This window comes from Suncus etruscus, chromosome 10 (assembly GCF_024139225.1).
Source record: "Suncus etruscus isolate mSunEtr1 chromosome 10, mSunEtr1.pri.cur, whole genome shotgun sequence".
NCBI lineage: Eukaryota > Metazoa > Chordata > Mammalia > Eulipotyphla > Soricidae > Suncus > Suncus etruscus.
In genome coordinates this window covers 97,784,054-97,805,581 of record NC_064857.1, presented here as the reverse complement: position 1 = coordinate 97,805,581, position 21,528 = coordinate 97,784,054, and the positions used below count along the sequence as shown (strand labels likewise).

Here is a 21,528-nt window from a genome sequence, read left to right as displayed (position 1 = left end):
CCATATGATCACATCAATAGATGCAGACAAAGCATTCAATAAGATCCAACATCCATTCATAATAAAAAAAAAAAAAACTCTCAAGAGGGAATGAAAGAAACTTTTCTCAATATAGTTAAGGCCATCTACCACAAGCCAAAGGCAAATATTATTCTCAATGGAGATAAACTATAAGACTTTCCTCTAAAATCTGGTATAAGACAAGGCTGCCCCTTCTCACTAGTCCTATTCAACATAGTGCTGCATAGTTTTTAGGTACTAAAATTTTGTTATTAAGTTTTAATTGACATGCTGGCACTGGTGAAGAAATTCTTTGGTTTTGTGCGGCAGTTTGGGCACTCGGGCTCAAAAAGGTTAGCCATCACTGAGCTAGAGCAACACTTAGGAAAAAGAAGATGGGAGGCATCACTTTTCCAAACTTTAAATTGTATTCTAAAGCAATAGTCATTAAAACAGCATGTATTGGAATAAAGACAGACCCTCAGACGAATGGAATAAACTTGAGTATTTGGAACATATCCCCCAGACATACAATCAATTAACCTTTAATAAAGAGACAACAAACGCAAAATAGAGCAAGGAAAGCCTCTTCAATAAGTGTTGTTGGGACAACTGGTCAGCCACATGAAAAAAAGTGAACTCAGACCTCCAGCTAATACCATGCACAAAGATCAAATACAAATGGATTAAAGACCTTGATATCAGACCCAAAACCATAAGGTATATCGAACAACATTTAAGTAAAATACTCCGTGACATTGAGATTAAAGACAACTTCAAGGTGGAAATAGCACTCTCCAATCAATTGAAATCATAAATAAACAGATAGGACTATATCAAGCTGAGAAGCTTCTGCACCTCAAAGGATATAATAACTAGTATACAAAAGCCACCCACAAAATGGGAGAAACTATTCACCCAAAACTCATTAGATAAGGGGATAATAGCTAATATATACAAGTTACTGGCAGAACTTTACACACACACAAAAAAAACATTTAACCCCATCAAAAAATGGGGAAAAGAAATGAATAGACACTTTCTCAATGAAAAAATACAAATGGCCAAAAGGCACATGAAAAAATGTTCCACATCACTAATCATCAGGGAGATGCAAATCAAAACAATAATGAGGTACCATTTCATGCCATAGAGACTGGCATGCATCACAAAGAACAAGAACAATTTATGCTGGTGGGGATTTGGGGAGAAAGAAACTCTCATTCACTGCTGGTGGGAATGCATCTTGTTCAGCCTTTATGGAAAACAGTATGGAGATTCCTCAAAAAAACTGGAAACTAAGCTCCCATATGATCCAGCTATACCACTCCTAGGGATATACTCTAGAAACACAAAAACAGAACACAAAAATGCCTTCCTCACACATATATTCATTGCAGCACTATTTACAAAAGCCACAATATGGAAACAACCCAGAACAGATGAGCCCAAGAAATAAGACCAAGAACAAATGAGCAGCTAAAGAAAATGTGGTACATATACACAATGGAGTATTATGCAGCCTTCAGGAGAGATGAAGTCATAACATTTTCCTATACATGGATGGACATGGATAACTATTATGCTGAGTGAAATCAATCAAAGGGAGAGAAATAGATATAGAATAATCTCACTCATCTATGGGTTTTAAGAAAAAAATATTATTGTAATAATACCCATAAACAATAGAGGTGAGGACTGGAAGGACTGGCTCATGATATGAAGCACATCACAAAGAGTGGTGAGTGAAGTTAGAGAAATAACTACACTAACAACTATCATGACAATGGTAATGAGTGAGAGAAGTAGAATGCCTGTCTCGAATACATGCAGGACGTAGGGGAGGACATACAATCACCTAATTTTTGACAAGGGAGCAAGAAATCCTAAGTGGAGCAGGGAAAACCTCTTCAACAAGTGGTGCTGGCAGAACTGGTTAGCCACTTGCAAAAAAGCAAACATAGACCCCCAGTTAACATCAAGTACGAAGGTAAAATCCAAATGGATTAAAGACCTTAATATCAGACCTGATACCATAAGGTATATAGAACATGACATAGGTAAAACACTCCATGATGTTGAGACTAAAGGCATCTTCAAGGAGGAAACTGCACTTTCCAAACAGTGGAAGCAGAGATCAACAGATGGGAATACATTAAACTGAGAAGCTTCTGCACCTCAAAAGAAATAGTGCCCAGGATACAAGAACTTTAATTCTGTCCCAGGAAAATATATTAAATAATTTAATCTCCATTAAAATACAAATCTTTCTGTCATAAATCAAGTTGCCATGCACATGTGAATTTATTTCTAGAGTTCTTATTCGCTGCGATTACTATAGTTTTCTTATACATCACCCAGAATGACCTTTGTTATTAAAAGCTTTCCCACTTCCCGAAACTGAATGTTCCTTAACTATGAGTTCTTCATTAATACATATCACTGATTAAATGATAAAAATCATTGATTAAATTTATTTTTGTAAATTAAGAAATAGGTTATAGAAACTGATATCTTTCCAATATCTCTCATTCTAAAATCATCAACTGCACCCCAGTTTTCGAAGTGACCTTGAAAATGTGCACTGCTGTCAATAGAAAGACAGAGAACAGTGTTGATAATGAAGAAAAATCCATTGGTATGGTGAGAGCAGGTGGTCTGGGGTGGTTAAACAAATAATCAATTTTGATTATCAAAGAAAAGTCCATTCCAGTTTATTTCTGTGGTGGAAGCTGTATATTTATGTAGTGTAAATTAGTTAAGTACTTATCTCAGCATATCATGGTGCTAAAATAAGAAGGCTGAAATTTGCATATTTATGAAATAAGATGCTAATCTTAAACACCATCTTAAACAGAAACTGAACTTCTAACTTGTATTTTGCGAATACAAGGAACTTGGGAAAACAGTGACAGGAAAATTATACCTGGAAGTGAGGTTCCTTGAGTATACCAACCAGTTCTGCCACATTTTCATCCACATTCATTAGAGGAGTGATATCTTCAAGAATTTCATTAACTAATTCCAAGTTATTGTCACTGACCGCTTCTAATTTTGAATCTTCTAGCCGCTCATGAGCCTGAAAGATAACTATATATTAATAAGTAATAACAATGTTTCACATCATCTGACTGGATTTCTCAATTTGTCTTGTTTTTATAAAGAAAATTTAAAGTTTGATTCACTGAAACAAAACTTAGTTTGATTCACTAAAACAAAATTTAATTAGGAAAAATTGTAATTTGTAATATATAGATCTAAGACAATAGAATAAATCTGGCCTTTATTCCTATCCTAAAGAGGTCACGAAAAACCTTTATAGCTACATTATAAAAAATCTGAATAGATAGCAGAGATTTATTTTCATTTATTTGTTTTCTCACGTTTGGGGCCACACCCAGTGACATTCAGGGTTTACTCCTAGCTATGCACTCAGAGAAATAGCTCCTGGCTTAAGGGACCATATGGGACACCGGAGATCGAATTGAGGTCTGTCCTAGGCTAGCACCACCACTCCGGTCCCAGAATAGATAGCTAACAATTTAAAGACATATTATATTCAGTATCCTAAAGCATTTCCTTAGTGACTTTCTAGCCTAGACTTAAATACCAGGTGTGCTTTTTGTGCTTTATTAAAATAAATAATTAACAATTAAATTATTTCACATTATATGTAAGACAACTATGCTGAACACTTTAAACTTGAAGAAAGCTAAAGTCTATCTATCTCCAGAAAACTGAAAAAGAAATTGCTATGCATAAGAAACTAAGAATTAACTGAATTCCCATTTGAAAATAAAACATTATTTTTGGAACTTCTGGAACACAAAATCTAGTTGAGTTAAAAAAAAATCAGTATTAATTTCTCAAAAAAAGCAAATGCAGTTCTATATTATTAAACAACTATCAAAGAGGCTAGCACTTCTGTTTATAGTAAAGTTACAATGGAAGCCATCTAAGCTCAATAAATAAAAAACCAGTAACACAGAAGGCTTAACTCACAACTTAGAAACCCTTAGACAATGACTTAATGACCACGTTCTGAGGTACACAAATTTTCACAAATTTTCTTTTACGAAGTGTTTTTCAATAATCCCATGAGTCATTTAGCTGTAACAAGCAATAAAAATAAATTATTTTGTGCCTGCCAAGGGGGCAGGCTTGGGTGTGGATGGGAAACTGGGGACAATGATGGAGGGAATATTAATTACACTCATTGCAATATTGGTATTGGAACACTGACTGCCAGAATCAACTGTATTATAAGCAACTTTGTAAGCCACTGTATTTAAATAAAGTTTAAATAAAAAAGAAAAAGAGATAAAAAATTACAATTTACTTAATAACTTTCAAGAGACACATACCAAACTGAATTTAACTAATCATACATAACAAAAACAAAGGAAACATTTTAAATGAACCAGAAGAACAAATGAATTGTATGCTATTTGAATAAATGAGTCATTTCTTTTTTAAAAGATGTTATCAGAAAGCTAACATAAATGAATAAAATATATTTTGCCTGTAATAAGTGACTAGCTTTATAGAATATTTAGAGTTGATACAAGATGGCCTAGCCATCTTGAATATCTAGTTGTTTTATTGTTCATTTTGGGATCATACCCTATGATGCTCAGAAGTTACTCTTGGCTCTGTATGTCAGGCATTACTTCTGATGGTGCTTGGGGAACTATGCATAGAGGTTGGCTGTGTGCAAGGTAAATGCCCTACAGATTGTTCTATCTCTCTGGCATCTGCATGTCTAGAGTTCTAGAACCCTTCTCACCAACACTTAGAAAAATAAACTTCAGAGTAAGAGAAGGTTCTTTCTGAACTTAAGGGGTTTTCTTTTTGTGTGTGACAGAGCACACACAGTCCAATAAAGCCAGATGATCAACTAAAAATCTTTTCTTAACAGAAATGTGAGATAGATCTAAAGTGAATCTAGAAATGACAAGAAGACAATGATGAGAAAGAGAAGTGACAATCTTGCCTTTAGTCTTCCAACCAAAGATCAAAATAACACTAGTTTTGTTTCTTTTTAGAACACTGTTAGGCTCACTAAATATTTCACAAATATCATAAATAAGAGTCACAGTAAGGAGAAACAACAGAGAATATAGATAATTTTCTTTTTCTGTTTTAAAGTTATTGTTTTTTTTGTGTTGTTGTTGTTTTTGTTTTGTTTTTGCCCATACTCTGATGACCTGGGTTTACTTCTGGCCCAGTGTTCAGAATTTACTCTTGATGAACCTTGTGGGACTCTATGGGATGCTGGGGACAGAACCCAGTCAGCCATGTACACTGCAAGTGCACCCCTTGCTGTACTGTGCCAATGTAATTACTTCTGAAGCTGTCCCATCGATCTTTTGTTTTCTTCATTTATTAATTTTTTCTTCTTTTGACGGCTTTCTACACATTATCCTTGCTTTCCTCAGCTTCTGCCACTGTGCTGTTCAGACCTTTTCTGCTGCACATTTTAGTTTTGAAAGAAGTTTTCCTCTACTCCCTCTCTCTCATATTTACTCTGTTTGAACGAACACACATACACACACACAGACACAGACACATATACACACCCAAACTAAAAATAACCTGGTCTAGACCTCAACTGTCATAAATGAAGTGACTTGAAGTGAATAATCTTTTGACTCAGAGTCTGAGTTTTCAATTAGTAAATTGCTTGGTTTGGGGGCACACCCTGCGATGCTTTGGGGGTTACTACTGGCTCTGTACTCCTGGTGGGCTCATGGAACTATAGGGGGACTTGAGATAGAACCCAGGTCTGCTGTGTACAAGTCAAACACCCTACCAGCTAACTGTACTACTGTTAAGGCCCCTCAGTTTGTAGATCACCACAGACAATAGGGTATGATTATTTTTAAGCTTAATGTAAGCTATAAGCATGTTATAAAAATTTAAACATTTTATCTAGCTTCTAAGCCCTATCAAAGCTATGTTACTAATAGATTAATATAAATATAAATTATTATAAATATATTAATCAATAATAAAATTATTAATTAATTATTATAAATTCTTATTGATCTATTAATAGATTAATATTGATCTGAATTAGTAGATGTACAAGCAGTAGTTGACATCAAGAGTAAAGATGAAATGAAAATGCATCATTATGATCACATTCGTTTGTTGGACATACAAAACATAGTATGGTAACAATACCCAAAGACAATAGAGATGAAGGTCAGGCAGATTAGTCCATGGTAGGAAACATACTACAAAGAACATGAGAGTGCAGTTAGGATAGAGAAGAGACCACTATAACAATGATAGTTGGAAATAATCATTCTGGAAAAGAATTGGGTACTGAAAGGAGATAAAATGATATGTAGAATGTCCTCTTTAGTAATCATATTGCAAACCATGTTGTTTAAAAGAGAAAAGGAGAAGAGAGAAAGAAGGGTATCTTGCAAGAGCAAGAGGATAAGGGGGAAAGTGGGAAGAAATTTAGGTACACTGATGGCAGAAAATATGCACTGGTGAAGAATGCTGGACATTGTATGACTGAAACTCAATCATGAACAACTTTGCAACTACCATGGTGATTCAATTAAAATTATTTTAAAAGAAAAAAGTAATATTATTAGCTCAGATAAATCTTTTAATATAACTTCCAACATCCCTTCTTATTTCAACAGACTCTGAAGCGATTTACCTCAATCCAGTACAGTATTTGATACTTAAAATAAGCTAGAGTCTGAAAGCTAGTTATATTTCGAGTATTTTTATTAAAATAAAAGAATACCTAATCACCTTTGGAAGGACTGCAATGAGGAATGGCTGAAATAAAGCTTCCAGCTGTATGATCTATAATTAGAGCCGTTTCAACAGAGGGATCAAAGTCGATCCGGGGACCTTAAAATGAGTAAGTCTGTGAACTTAATGCAGTTCCTGCATTATGAATGGCAATGCTTTCCAGTTTATTACTGGAAAACTTTGGGAAAGCTATGATTTCTCAGGACTCTTAGAAGAAAACAAGAAACAGGTTGTAGATAAAATAGGGTAACTGGAGGGGGTGAAATTAATATTCCAGAACAAAGTGAAGAACAAACTGAATGACAAAATGGCTGCTGAAGGTAAGGAAGGGAAGGGGTACAGTCTTGACAGCCCAGTTCTGGGGGGATGCTAAAGAGTGAAGAGCAAGGAGATTGTGAGGTAAAGTTGCTAGGCTTCAGTGATGCTTCTAAGATTATGGTGAAAGAGTGCAAGCAAAATAAATCTTGAGTAAAAATGTTTGGACAGTATATTTATACGTGAGTTAAGGAAGCTACTGTACAATTTACTAGGAAACAAACTTGAAATGTCTAGGATATGCAAGAAGAGAGACTTCCTAAATATAGAAAACCAAGACTGCAAACGAAAACCATGTCTAGTCTAACGTAAAAGAAGAAAATCAATATCTTCTGTTGCTGTAGAGATTCAACCTGTATCTTTCTCATTGGCCCTGTTAGGATATTATCATGCAGTTGTGATTTCCTTTGAAAGTGTTTTCTTTTTTTGTGGGGGGAGGGTCACACCCGGCAGCGCTCAGGGGCTGTATGGGATGCCGGGATTCAAACCACCATCCTTCTGCATGCAAGGCAAACTCCTTACCTCCATGGTATTTCTACAGCCCCTCCTTTGAAAGTTTTATGACCAAAGTAAGATTCAATACATCTTATATTTAAAGTAGCATGGAAAAGGCAGGAATATATGATAATACGATTTTAGTATTTGACAAGTATTATTACTGGCTAATATCAACCAATTATAAAACTCAATAGCTATAAAGATCTCTGCAAGCATAATTTTCAAAACTAATGTACTTTATCAAAGAGAAAAAAACCAACAATATACCTTAGCAAGTGATTTGACAATAGGATTCTCCATAATTCCTTTGAGAAAAATCAAGTCGATTTCTTCTGCTCCTGTTGACGAGGGCAGGTCCGTAAGGTTATCCAACACTTGCTGCATTGCTGCTGAGACAAAGCAAGCAGATCACCTTCACTTCCAAGTCATCAGGAGTAACTATAAAACTACATAATTATGAAACAAAGCAAATACAAAAACAATGCTGCCTTTGAAAAGTCACATTTTAAAAAGATTTAATTGTTAAACACTGTAACCTTCAAGTGGCTTCCTCTAAATAACTAGGACTGGTGTTTTTCTATACAATTTGGGCTTAAGATGAGATATTAGCTATTCTTTCAACTTTAGATTTACTTTTTTTCTCCCAAATTTCAAATTGTCACTCTGAAGATGTGCATATGCAAATGCAAATGCAAAATTTTAACTTAGGGAAAAAGTACACCTTCCCCTGAGTTTGACCCATAGCACTGCATCAACATGCATCTCCTCCCTTAGCACACGGCTGTAGGCCTTAAAGTATCACATCTTGGGCCCCAGCACTGAACTATCTGACTTGCTTCTCTGACCTCTAAGCCTTACCTCATTCAGAAATACAGCAATATTTCTGTTCCCTGGTCTTTGCTTCCTTCTCAACGTATCCTATTCTGCTTTGAATCTGTTAAAGGTTTCTTCTTAAGTAGCATTTAGATTTCTGGACAAAATACTATCAGTCACACTGAGTATTGTTGTGCCGAGTATTGCTAACTTTCCCCCCAATTGTTTTTAATAAAATTTAAAAATATTAAAAATAATTTCTCTTATAATAGTATTATTAAGTATTATTGGGGATAAATTATAACCAAAGGAATACAGGATCCTTACAATGAAACGATAAAAGAAAACATCAATGAAAGAATGAAAGAGGACTTTGATGGGAAGACTCTCACATTCATGGGTTAAAAGACTTGTATGAGGCAATACTACACAAACTGATGTACGAATTTTACATAATCTCTATAAAAATCTGAGCTGCCTTTTAAAATATGAGAATTGGAAATGCAAGATTCAGGCTCGACAATCTTCAAAAGGAAGATAGCAAAAGAGTCCCAATATCAAATTTACTTAGAAAGCTAATGCTCAGCAAGTTATTTGGGAGTCTGGCCTAATGAAGGGCATGCAACTGTAAGCAACATGAAAATGTAATCGCAGCATAGGAAAAGTCCAGAAAGATCAAGCACTAATTGTGAAGAGACTGTTTTTGAAATTATTCTTCTTCCCCAGAATGATACTGGGACAACAGTATATATGTAGGCAGTGAATCGAAGCCCTACCTCATTGTTTTGTTGATTTGGAGGGATGGCCCACCCAGCAGTGTTCAGGACTTACACCTCACTCTGCACTCAGAAATCACTCCTGGCGTACTCGGGGTACCATATGGGATGTTGGGGATTGAATATGAGTTGGCAGCATGCAAGGTAAGCACCCTACTCACTGTACTATTCTCTGACCTCTAAGTCTTACCTCATTCAGAAATACAGCAATATTTCTGTTCCCTGGTCTTTGCTTCCTTCTCAACTTATCCTATTCTGCTTTTTGAATCTGTTAAAGGTTTCTTCTTAAGTAGCATTTGGATTTCTGGACAAAATACTAATATTACTACTTTTTGATTTTATATACTACATATATCTTCTTTAAAAGTGATTAAACTTTTACTTCCTCAATATAATGACTCCAATTAAAAAAAATCAAGACTTGGTTCTTTCCATGTAGTACTGCTGCAGATTTTTTCCCCCCTGTTTGGTTTTTAAATGACAGCTAGTGTAGCAGGTGGAGTAGCTCAGGGCTTGTTCAGGGAACCATAAAGTGCTTGGGATCAAACCTGAGCCACCAGTTCAGTCCATACCTCTGTGTGCTACCTCTATAGGTCTTTTCTCCCTTTTCTAATGCACTTTAACTAATTTTTCATATTTCAATCAATAATTTTTAATTTACTTTTTAGTAAATTAAAAGCAAGATAAAAAGATGTGAGAGGAAAGAAAATAAGTGTTCAAGAGACAAGAACTTACAGCTTCTCCAGAGTGGAAAAAGCAGCAAGTTAAGAGACAAGCAAGTAGGACACATGTCCAAGGAAGACACAGGCTTGAAGATCAAGCCTAATTTTTTTTTAAATAGCTTACTTTATTTGCAGGATATGGTTTGGGCTACATATGGCAGTGCTCAGGGTTTACTCATAGTAGGGGTTGGGGTGATGGGAAAGAACTCAGGTAGCTTGCATGCAAGGCAAGACTCTACCTACCATACTATCTTTCAATGAATTTTTTATGTTACACATAAGCCAGTGCTTAGGACTTATTCCTGGCTCTGTGCTCAGGGAACACTATGGGCAAAGCTTGAGGCACAATATAGACTGCTGGAGATGGAAGCTGGGTCAACAAGTACAAAGCAAGTACCCTACCGCTATACTATCTCTCCAATGCAACCTCAGTGATTTTTCTAATAAATTATTCCCCTAACTTCTATCCCAATCTTTCTCCCAAATCATTCTTTTCATATATTTTACTATGGGCATCTTCATCTCTAGGTCTCCTACTAAGTGAATATGTACTACTAAATGAGTGAATATTTTATGAGGTTATATGTACACATAAAAACAAGGGGCTGGAGAGATAGCGCAGCTGCGTTTGCCTTGCAAGCAGCTGATCCAGGACCTAAAGGTGGTTGGTTCGAATCCCGGCATCCCATATGGTCCCCCGTGCCTGCCAGGAGCTATTTCTGAGCAGATAGCCAGGAGTAACCCCTGAGCACCGCAAATTTAAAAATGTAGGGAAAAAAAAAAAAACAAGAAGAAAAAAGACTGGTATTGTACTAAGATGAAAGAAGATAACTAGAAAATATGTTTAGTTATTTTCATTTTGGGGCCACACCCAATGGTGCTCAGAACTTAATCCTTGTTTTGTTCAGGGAATCTTATGTAGTACTGGGGAGCATATCTACATGCAAAATAAGCACCTTACCCCCTTCTATATTCTTTGGGTCCAAATTTTAATGGTCCAAAGTTTATCTCTAAATAAACTCAGATCAAGAAGACTAACAACCTTTAAAAGTATTTTTACCCTGTGGCTTTAAATAAATGTCCTTAATTCTATTCATGATTACTTTTCCTTGACAAACTATATTTGTTTCTATTCTTAACTTTTATTATAGAAACTTTTATATGTAGATGAACAATGAACCAAATCATCAGCTCCAACAATTAGTAGCAAATGGCCAATCCTATTTCATACTGTTACAGGTTTTTTTTTATTCTAGTTAATGATGAGACAAGCCCCAGACTATATATTTCAGCTTATACCTAAAAGATAAGGACTCTTGTTAAATAAACAAAAATACTTATCACCCCTAGCAAAGTAATCATAAATTCTTTTATCATCATCAAATGTGGGATTCAAATTTCCAACTGACCTTAATTATTTTTTGTAGCTGAAGTAACATGGTTACAAGCAGTGTTTATGCTTCTTCTTTTTCTTCTTTTTTTTGAGGTGTGGGGTTTGGGTCACACCTGGTGGTGCTCAGGGGCCACTCCTGGCTCTGTGCTTAGAAGTCAACCCTGGCAGGCACAGGGGCCATAAGAGATGATGGGATTTGAACCACCGTTGGTTCAGTTGCATGCAAGGCAAATGCCCTACCACTGTGCTATCTCTCCAGCCCAAGTTTATGCTTCTTCTAGTGTTCACAGTTATTGCTGATTCACTATTGCCAAATTGTGAAAGTCCCTTCACACTGAACAAGAATTATTTCCAGTCTGTGTCTTCTTCCCTCCATCCCTACTTGGTAAACTCTGTTCTGTATACCAAGTCCAAGGAGTAGTTGTCATTAGGCACTAGTGCATATGCCATGCTTTATTTCTCTATATACTATACAAGAGTAATTTTAGGATCTTTCATTGTTAGTGGGCCATACCCTGAGATGCTCAAGGGTTACTCTTTGTTCTGTGCTCAGGAATTACTCAGGCTCAGGGCATCAAATGGGGTATCGAGAGTGAACACAGGTTGGCCATGTGCAAGGTAAATGCCCTACCTGCTGTACTATCACTCCAGCTCCTTATAAGTGAGACCAAAAAGTATTTGATCTTCTTTTTTTTTTTTTTTTTTTTTTTTTTTTTTTTTTTTTTTTTAGTAGCAAAGGGAAATTTTGCCTTTTATTTATTTTTTATTTTTTTTATTTAAACACCTTGATTACATACATGATTGTGTTTGGGTTTCAGTCATGTAAAGAACACCACCCATCACCAGTGCAACATTCCTATCACCAATGATCTTCTCCTTCTTACTTCACTTAACAGAATTCATTTCCAGTTCCATCCAAGATGTACCAATTCCTTTCCCTTCGCTCTCCTTTTCTCCCTCCTTAGTGGGTGGGTCAAGTAGCTACCAAGCAAGATTCAGCCAGTCCAGCCTAACAGGACCATGCTCAGGCCAATGATGTGGTGCTCCTTGGGCTGGTAGTGCAATTTCCAGTCATCCAATAACAAAGGAGGAAAAAAAAACTATTTTCAAACCAAAAAAATTTCTTTCCTTCTACTGAAGAGATGGAGGTCACTGAACTGGAAAGCATGCTGCACATTGCAGGTATGCTGATGAAAATTATATTTAAGGTATTCCCCAATTTAAAAAGCATCGTTTTAAATTAAGGCAGGTGGATTTTGATGTGTGTGTGTTTTAAATCATCTTAACTAACCACATTGCACTTGTTTATTTTCTAATAAATTTAACTTAGAAAGGAGAATGTGTTTTTAATATTCTATTAGGAGACTATCTTGTTGATACTATTTTTGATATTTTTTGCTTTAATAAGAATTAACTTTGAGGGGCCGGGCGGTGGCGCTAAAGGTAAGGTGCCTGCCTTGCCTGCGCTAGCCTTGGACGGACCGCGGTTGGATCCCCCGGTGTCCCATATGGTCCCCCAAGCCAGGAGCAACTTCTGAGCACATAGCCAGGAGTAACCCCTGAGCATTACCGGGTGTGGCCCAAAAACCAAAAAAAAAAAAAAAAAAAAAGAAAAAAAAAGAATTAACTTTGAGATGAGATCCTCAATATTGCATAGTTCCTGAGCATTGCCAGAAGACACTCCTGAGAGGAGACCCAGGAGTAGTCCCTGAGCATCACCAGGTGTGACCCCAAAACAAGGCAAACAGGAAACTTCTATAAAAGAGCAATAGTAAGTTGTCAATTCCTTAGCTCTCAAACCAGTACCTTGAAATTCTATTTTACTTATATTAAAACAAAGGGGAAAAGAAAATTTTGCACTTAACAAACATTTACTGGAGACTGAGAGACCAGGTGCAATGATTGGAGATAAGCTATCTTTCCTCCATAATAACTCAGTCTAGCAGAGTGTATCCAAATATGCAAAGACACTCATAAGGCATGGTGATAAGAACACTGAAGGACCTGCAGTTAGGCAGCAGGACAGAAATGGGTTGAGAGTCTGAACTACTTAGCTAATTCTCAACACCTGGGAAAATGACACAACTTTCTTTTTTGTTTTTTGTTTGTTTGTTTGTTTTTGGACCACACCTGGTGGCACTCTGGGGTTACTCCTGACTCACTCCGGCAGGCTCAGGGGACAATATGGGATGCCAGGGATTGAATTTGGGTTCATCCCAGGTCATCCGCATTCAGAGCAAATGACTTTGTTGAAGAGGTCAGGTCTTGAGTGGTCCGAATGAGTCTTCTGTGCCTATCTGTACCCTTGTAATGTAAAATTTATCAATCAACAGAATATGTATAATTGTGCTTGTAAATATTCAGGGCAGCTATAGAATTTGTAGGTAAAAACATTGACTATCTGCAATATAAAAATATGATATATTAGATTAAAAAGGTAATGTATAAATAAGTAAATTTAGTACAATTTAAATATTTAATTTTTCTTCATCACTTTGTTCTTAATTTTAGAAAACATTGAATAAAGGAATTTGCTTTTAAAATGTGTCAATCGGAAAAATAAATAAAACTGCATTTTCATTTCTCCTGGTAAGCAGTTCCATTTAGAGATGGAACTGCAAAGTGATATGCTGAGCATTATGTTCTTTTCGTTGTTTTCTAATCAATTGCTCGTCTTATTTATTTAATTTTGTTTGGGGACCATACCTGGTGTTTCTCAGAAGTTACTCCTGGCTTTTCACTCAGGAATCACTCTTGGCAGGCTTGTGAGACCATATGGAATGTCAGGGATCAAACCCTGGTCTGCTGTGTGTGAGGCAAAAGCCCTATCAGCTGTGCTATCATCACTCCAGCCCCTGGGCATTATGTTTAACTGTATGAGACCTTGTAGCAGTCTGTCCACATATCCTCTACCAGAAAGTTGAGAGTGGGAGTTAGGTGATAATCTCTCAATATTCTAGTACTCAACCATTTTAGCATCAGATCCTGCATGTATAGCTCAAGGATGAGCCCAGAATGTATAATAAGCAGTATAAGGAGCCTGTTTCCAAACCTTCTTCCTTCTGTAATATGCCTGGTACTTCAGGTTCTCTAAATGCTTTTAACTGATCCTGGAAGTATGATTAAGACCTTAGCTGTACACCTTCATGTACACCCTGCATGGTGCTCAAGATGTGGTTCAAGTGACAGGACACTGAAAGAAAATAGCAGCAAGGAATGTGGTGGCTCCAACTGTAGGTGATTCCCTGCTCAGAATGTGTCATGCTCCTCTCTGCAGCAGCTAAAGCAGCTCAACACTGTGCCAAAGGATTTCCTGGGAAGGGAACTGTGGTCTCAACAAAGACCAAAACTAAAGGAGTTCTGCATTCTGGACAACCACTTCTCGTTCTTCAATTAAAAGGATTTCTGAAGTTTTCTGTCCATCCTAATGCACTTCTTTTGTGATGCTGGGATAGCTCAGGGAATACCAAGGCAAAAAACAAACAAACAAACAAACAAAAAAGCCATTATAAATAAATAGGGTCAGGGAGACAGTTCAAAGAGCTAGATCACATACAAAGTGTATGGAAGTCCTGGGTTCAAACTCAGCACTGCAAAATTCCTGGCACAGCTAAGAGTGCCCACCCATCATCCCAAAAGGTCAACTCACCATTAATTCAGTGGTATTTAAATTTTTGTTTATTTTCACCAACCCACCTGTTATTGAAAATTTATCAGTTTGCAAACAGTACTTCTGAGTGCAGCCCAATTGCAACCAAGGTGACAGACAAGCAATATGCCAAGTTCTCCTTACAATCCCTTTTCAAAATTATAATATTTTCTCCCAATTTGGGAGGAAATTTATAAATTTCTCCCAATTTACAAATTTACAATTACAAATTAATTAATGCCACTATTTCTTTTTATATTGGTTTTGAGGCCACACCCTTTCGGGCTCAGAGGATCCTATGAGATGGTGGGGATCAAACACCAGTCAGCTGTATGCAAGACAAGTGTCCTAGTGCCCTAAATCCACTATCACTCTAGCCTCATAGTGTCACTATATCCTCTGGCTCTCTTCTTTTCCTTTTTGTCTGCAATTCTCATAAGACACACACACACACACACTCTCTCTCTCTCTCTCTCTCTCTCTCTCTCTCTCTCTCTCTCTCTCTCTCTCTCACTCATTAGTCTCTGATGCTGTTTTCTTTTTAAAATTTTTCTAGCTTCTTTGAATACTTTTAACTTGATCTTCCTGGGATCTGTTTAGTCTATCCATCCAATGCATTTTTTGAATATTGCATTTCACATCTGTATTTCCATCTGGTTCTCTCTTTCTAATTTATTTCTTTATTGGGTTCTTGTTCTGTTAGCATAGTGTCTTCAATTATTTGAACATACATAAAATAACCAATTTGAAGATTTTGTTATCCAGGACCGAGTCCACTTAGCTCAGTATGTACTGGCCATTTTTTCTGATTATTAATGAATCCAACTTTCTTGATTTTTTTTTCTTCGGGGAACACATTGACAGTCCTCCTGGGGAGGAAACTGAGTGCAAGAGAAGAGTTTTACTGCTCCTGTACTGCCCAGTTTCTCTTTTTCTTGTCTATCAGTTTGGGGTTGAACTTTAATCTTTCACATGATTCCAGATTGATTTTGTTTTCCAGAATTGTTGGACTTTTTTGTAGTAATTGATTTAAGTCTAATTTAGTTACTGAATTTCAAAGTGCATACCCTGGGGCCAAAGAGATAGCATGGAGGTAAGGCATTTGCCTTCCAAGCAGAAGGTTGGTGTTTCGAATCCTGGCATCCCATACGGTCCCCTGAGCCTGCCAGGAGCGATTTCTGAGCATAGGGCCAGGAGTAATCCCTGAGAGCTGCTGGGTGTGACCCAAAACAACAAAAACAAAAACAGCAACAGCAACAACAACAACAACAACAAACCGAAGTGCAAACCCTGTATCTCCTCCATGGACTGCAATTAAGACAACTTGGTTCAGTGTCTCTGTTCTGTATCTGGGTCATGCCTGGTGATGCTCCAGAACAATTCGCAGGTCTAGGCTCTAGGGCTACTCCCAGCGGTGCTTAGGGGAGCAATCAGTGCCAGGGATTTAAGCTGGGACTTCTATGAGCAAAGCCAAGTAGCCCTCCAATTCCTCTGTTAGGTCTTTAATTCTTGTTTTGGTACTTTAGCTCTCTCTAGGGGATGCGTGTATATCTATATACTTAAGTTAGTCAAGGACTTGGGCAAAGATGACAAGTTTGTGAGACTTCCCTGTCCTAAAGGATGCTTTAGATGGAGACTAGGGAGTGTGCTAAAAACCACATTCAGGGGTAGGTGCTTGGAGCTCAATGCAGCTCTTGGGTCTCCCTTTGAGTCCTGCCAACCAGTCAAACAGATCTGAAGAGAGAGCTTGTCTCAACCTTTCTATTCTAACATTTTCCCTAAGAAAGTGCTACTAGTCTGCTGCTTATTTTCAATTAAATCTACAATCCCCCTCAAAAAACCATGAATGTCTCTGTCTGTCTCTCTCTTTCTCTCTCTCTTTCCTTTCCTAAATTATTCCTCCTTCATCCCCCAAATTCTTTGAAGTATAGCTATGGGTTTTGTTAGCCAGTCCCAAGCTGGGAAAGCTCCAATTTCATCTACAGAAGTGAGTTCTGTCCTGCTTAGTCCCAGGCTAGAGAGCTAAGGACTTGCCATTCTCATGCATTACCCATGTTTTGTTTTGTTTTTTGGTTTTTGGGCCACACCCGGTGACGCTCAGGGGTTACTCCTGGCTATGCGCTCAGAAGTCGCTCCTGGCTTGGGGGACCATATGGGACGCCGGGGGATCGAACCACGGTCCGTCCTAGGCTAGCGAAGGTAAGACAGGCACCTTACCTTTAGCGCCACCGCCCGGCCACATTACCCATGTTTTTAACTGCCTTTTTTCAACTTCCAGTAGCCCTAAGGATGTTTTATGACCATTTTGTCATTTTAGATTTGCAATTTTTGCAAAGGTGAGAGCCAGTCTCCATACCGTCATTATCAGAATTCAAGCTCGAATAAAAGAGTTCAAGATTGTAACATTTAAACAGCTTATTAGGATATTCGCTTGAACAACTGGGGGGGGAAAAAACCAGGAAACAGAAAAACTAGAAATAATCTCAACTATTCCTGAGCAGGAAAAGGCTAAATACCCAACCTATGAATAATCTATAACAGTTGAAAGAATGATATGTACCAACATGAAAAACTCACCCCCTTTTACAATTAAGAATAAAGCACTGGGGGCCGGAGAGATAGCATGGAGGTAAGGCGTTTGCCTTTCATGCAGGAGGTCATCGGTTTGAATCCCGGCGCCCCATATGTTCCCCCGTGCCTGCCAGGAGCAATTTCTGAGCCTGGAGCCAGGAATAACCCCTGAGCACTGCCGGGTGTGACCCAAAAACCACAAAAAAAAAAAAAAAAAAAAAAAAAGAATAAAGCACTGAATCCCCTCTACCAAGCCTGAATAGGGCCTCCTCTCTAGTCTCCCCTTAGTCTCCTTCTGGGTTCCAGTGCCATCACTGTTCACCTGCCCTTTGGAGCCAGTGAGGTGTCTGGGAGAGAATAGTGAACCTCATGCCAAAAGGGGCTGTCTTTTTGGGTCTCTCCCAGTATCCTTCCAGGTCCCAGCGCCATTGCTGAATCTTTGTTCCCTGGAGACAGTGAGGCCTGTGTTTGGGCAGAAACAGGGAGGCTCCAGTTCTAATCCCCTCTACCAAGCTAGAATTGGGCCTCCTCTCCAGCCTTCTTTCAGTCTCCTTCCATGTTCCAGTCTCATTACTGAACCCACTTTCCTTCGTATCAGTCCTTTTCCCAAGCATCCACAGGAAGTCATTTCAATATATATCATAGACTTCCTGGCAGATTGGATCTAGCACTTCTTTCAATACCCTGATATTCCAGCACTCCAAACCACAAAATGCAAAGATCAATGGGGAAGTTAAAGAAGACATTCATTGTGGGGGATATGGAGAGAAATCCTGGCAAATCTCTAAGTCCAAATGCTTAAAACCTTATAGACGAGGACCTAAAATCAACACAATGGTTTAGCAATGGAAATCAAGAAGTCACTAGCCTGCAAAATTAAGATATCTATAGATAAACAATTCAACCAACTCAAATAACTTTTTCAGAAGATGAGAAAATCCAGACAAATGGAACTGAAGGAACTAAAAAATACATTAGCAAGCCATAATAGTAGAATTACACAGGTGGAGAATTGCATAGAAGAACTTGAAGACAAATTACAAGCCAGCAGTGATAAAGACATCAAAAAAGAAAAGAGAGACAAAACTGTGGAAGAAAATGTAAGGTACTTAATGAACAAAGACAAAAGAAATAATCTCTGAATTATAGAAATTCCAGAAGTGGAATAAAATGGGAAAGGGGAAGAACAAGTAGTGAGGTAGGTAACAGCAGCAGAGAACTTCCTGACCCTTGGGAAAGAAGTTCCTCTACAAATCCAAGAGGCAAAAAAAAGTGCCTAACAAAATAGACCCTAACAGAACAACGCCAAGACATTTTTGAGAGAGAGAGAGAGAGAGAGAGAGAGAGAGAGAGAGAGAGAGAGAGAGAGAGAGAGAGAGAGACTCTTTAAAGCACTAAGGGAGAAAAAACTCTAAAGTACAAAGAAAACAACATAAGATTCAAAACAGATCTTCCATTTGAAACAATCCAGGCAAGAAAAGAAGAGTGGAATGAAAGAAAAGAGTGACTGAAAGAAACTTTCAACCTAGAGTTCACTCCCAACTAAAGTCCCATTTACATGGTATGGAGGGTTAAAAACATTCTCAGACAAAAAAGAGCTCGCAATATTTGCAGTAATCAAACTGACCCTAAATGAGCTACTCAAAGAGCAATTACACAAACCAAATCCCCAATTGTAACAACAACCTTATATAATGGCACAACAGCCCTTTCTGTCTATAGTTTCCTTAAATGTCAAAGGATTAAACTCTCCCATCAAGAACGAATACAGCTGTTTAGATTGAGCAGGTGTCCAATCAACTGCTCTTTATAGATGTCTATAATAATGTTGTAATGCTTTTTCCACAGAAATAGGTGCAGAATGCATTTGGAAGCCATGGACTCCCACTATAGTGCTCGCTATAAATAGCTTTAATGTCTTAATTTTACTATGTCTATAATTTTTTTGTTTTTGTTTTTTGGGCCACACCTGTTGACGTCCAGGGGTTACTACTCCTGGCTATGCACTTAGAAATCGCTCCTGGCTTGGGGGACCATATGGGACGTTGTGGGATCGAACTGCAGTCCGTTGTAGGCTAGCACTTGCAAGACAGGTGCCTTACCTCTAGTGCTACCGCTCTAGTCCCTATGTCTACAATTTTTGTTTGTTTTGGGGTCACATCCGGTGACACTCAGAAATCAGCCCCATCTCAAGGGACCATATGGAACGCCAGGGATAGAACCCAGGTCCGTCCTGTGTCACCTGTGTGCAAGGCAAAGGCCCTACTAATGCGCTACTAATTGCTCCAGCCCCTGCTATGTCTATAATAACTCAACGATCTTTTTGTCCACAGTGGTGCTTGGAGATACAGGTTGGTCACCCCAGTTCCACATTGCAATGCTATACTATATTAGACTCAGAAGACAGGGCTCGTTATGATCATGTCATGACAAAAATTCTAATCTATTCTTTTCTACTTGATTATGCCTGCTAAAATAATGTTTATGTCTACAGATAGCAATGGAATATGCAACTGCATACCATGAACTCCTGTTACAGAGCTCATTCCTTGAATATGTTATTGTAATCTGTTTTCAATTGTAGTACTTTACCATTATACCATAATGCCCATAATTTTAGATTGCTTTTAGGAAAGAAATCTGGATGCTCAAGACCTGCTAGACAATATTTCATGGTGTGGACTCCTCTTACCATGCTTATTACCATAATCACTTAGTTTCCTAGACTTAAAAACTATGATTATGGGCCAGAGAGGTAGCACAGTGGTAGGGTGTTTGCCTGGCAAGCAGTCAATTTATGACAGACAGTGGTCTGAATCCCAGCATTCCATAGGGTCCCCAGAGCCTTCCAGGAGCGATTTCTGAGCCAGGAATAACCCCTGAGCACCGCTGGGTATGACCCCCCAAACAAAACAAAACGAAACAAAGAAAACTATGATTTTTTTTTTATGATTGCTCTATACACAATTAACCCACAGTAAATCTTCAGTAAAGTTTACTCTGACCAAACATGATTGGCCTAGAAAATGAAAAATCTTTCCATCTGACTTGCTTTATATTTTTTAAGCTTTCTGTCCCATTTTACCTGGGTCAGCTTTCAACTGTAACCCATGGATTGATCCTCAGTGTCTGTCTATGTGTGTGCATGAGTATATGTGTTGGCCACATCAATGTCTGTCTAATGTCCATCTGTAATATACATAAGGTCTATGTCAATGGTCTCAAACTCAATTTACCTGGGGGCCGCAGGAGGCAAAGTCGGGGTGATCCTTGAGTGCAAAGTCAGTAGTAAGCCTTGAACATTGGAGGGTGTGACCCAAACAACTAAAACAAAACAAAACAAAAAAAGATTACTCTAGGGCAGGGCCACAAAATGTTGTACGGAGGGCCGCAAACGGCCCGCAGGCCACGAGTTTGAGACCCCTGGTCTATGTTGTATACTGTTCTTCCCCACCTTACATATAATCCCTACTTCGCTTACCACCTTAAAATTTTTTTTCTAACCCTTCACTTTCTCACCCCGCATCTGTTATTCCCCCCACTGAACCCTTCTTACCCTCAGTTTTTAACTCCTCAAGAAGTGGAACATCCCCCACTCCTCAGACAACTGCCAACTAGCTCCCAAAGTGAAAAGATAGATTTCAGTCCAAGGAGAAGCTGCCACTGTCACTGCTGCTGATTTACTCTCAACAGTCCTTTTACCCCCACCTCCCTTCACTGTGGACTGTTGCTAGCTAACTACAAGATTTGGTTTCTGAGAAGCTCCAAGCTTGAGGACATTTCCTGATATGTGACTGCTGGGAGTCATTTTTTAAGACTCCACAAGACCAAATCATAGGCTGAAGCTGTGCTCCAGATTTTATCCCCCCACCAAGACTATTTCAAGAGATTTAAAGGGGACATGTAATCTCCTTTGAATATTTCTTTAGATGTATTTCCTTAATAGATATAACCCTTAATATCTATCTTATTATGTAGCAGCAATTTCCCCCATTTTGGGGGACCTATTTA

At 38.1% G+C, this 21,528-nt stretch overlaps 1 protein-coding gene and 1 long non-coding RNA gene across 3 annotated transcripts in view; one reads left to right on the top strand and one right to left on the bottom strand.

The window, feature by feature from the left end:
- The window catches only part of LOC126020055 (uncharacterized), a 1,004,964-nt gene that overhangs the window by 378,185 nt on the left and 605,251 nt on the right, over positions 1-21,528 (top strand). The window lies entirely within an intron of this gene.
- PALS2 (protein associated with LIN7 2, MAGUK p55 family member) overlaps positions 1-21,528 on the bottom strand; it is a 110,544-nt gene that overhangs the window by 51,270 nt on the left and 37,746 nt on the right. For both annotated transcript variants that reach the window (XM_049781445.1, XM_049781446.1), the window contains exons 2-3: positions 7,861-7,979; positions 2,927-3,079 (exon numbers count right to left, since the gene is read on the bottom strand). In XM_049781445.1, the coding sequence (XP_049637402.1) occupies positions 2,927-3,079; positions 7,861-7,977 (270 nt within the window). In that variant the 5' untranslated portion in view covers positions 7,978-7,979. The remainder of the gene's footprint in view (positions 1-2,926; positions 3,080-7,860; positions 7,980-21,528) is intronic.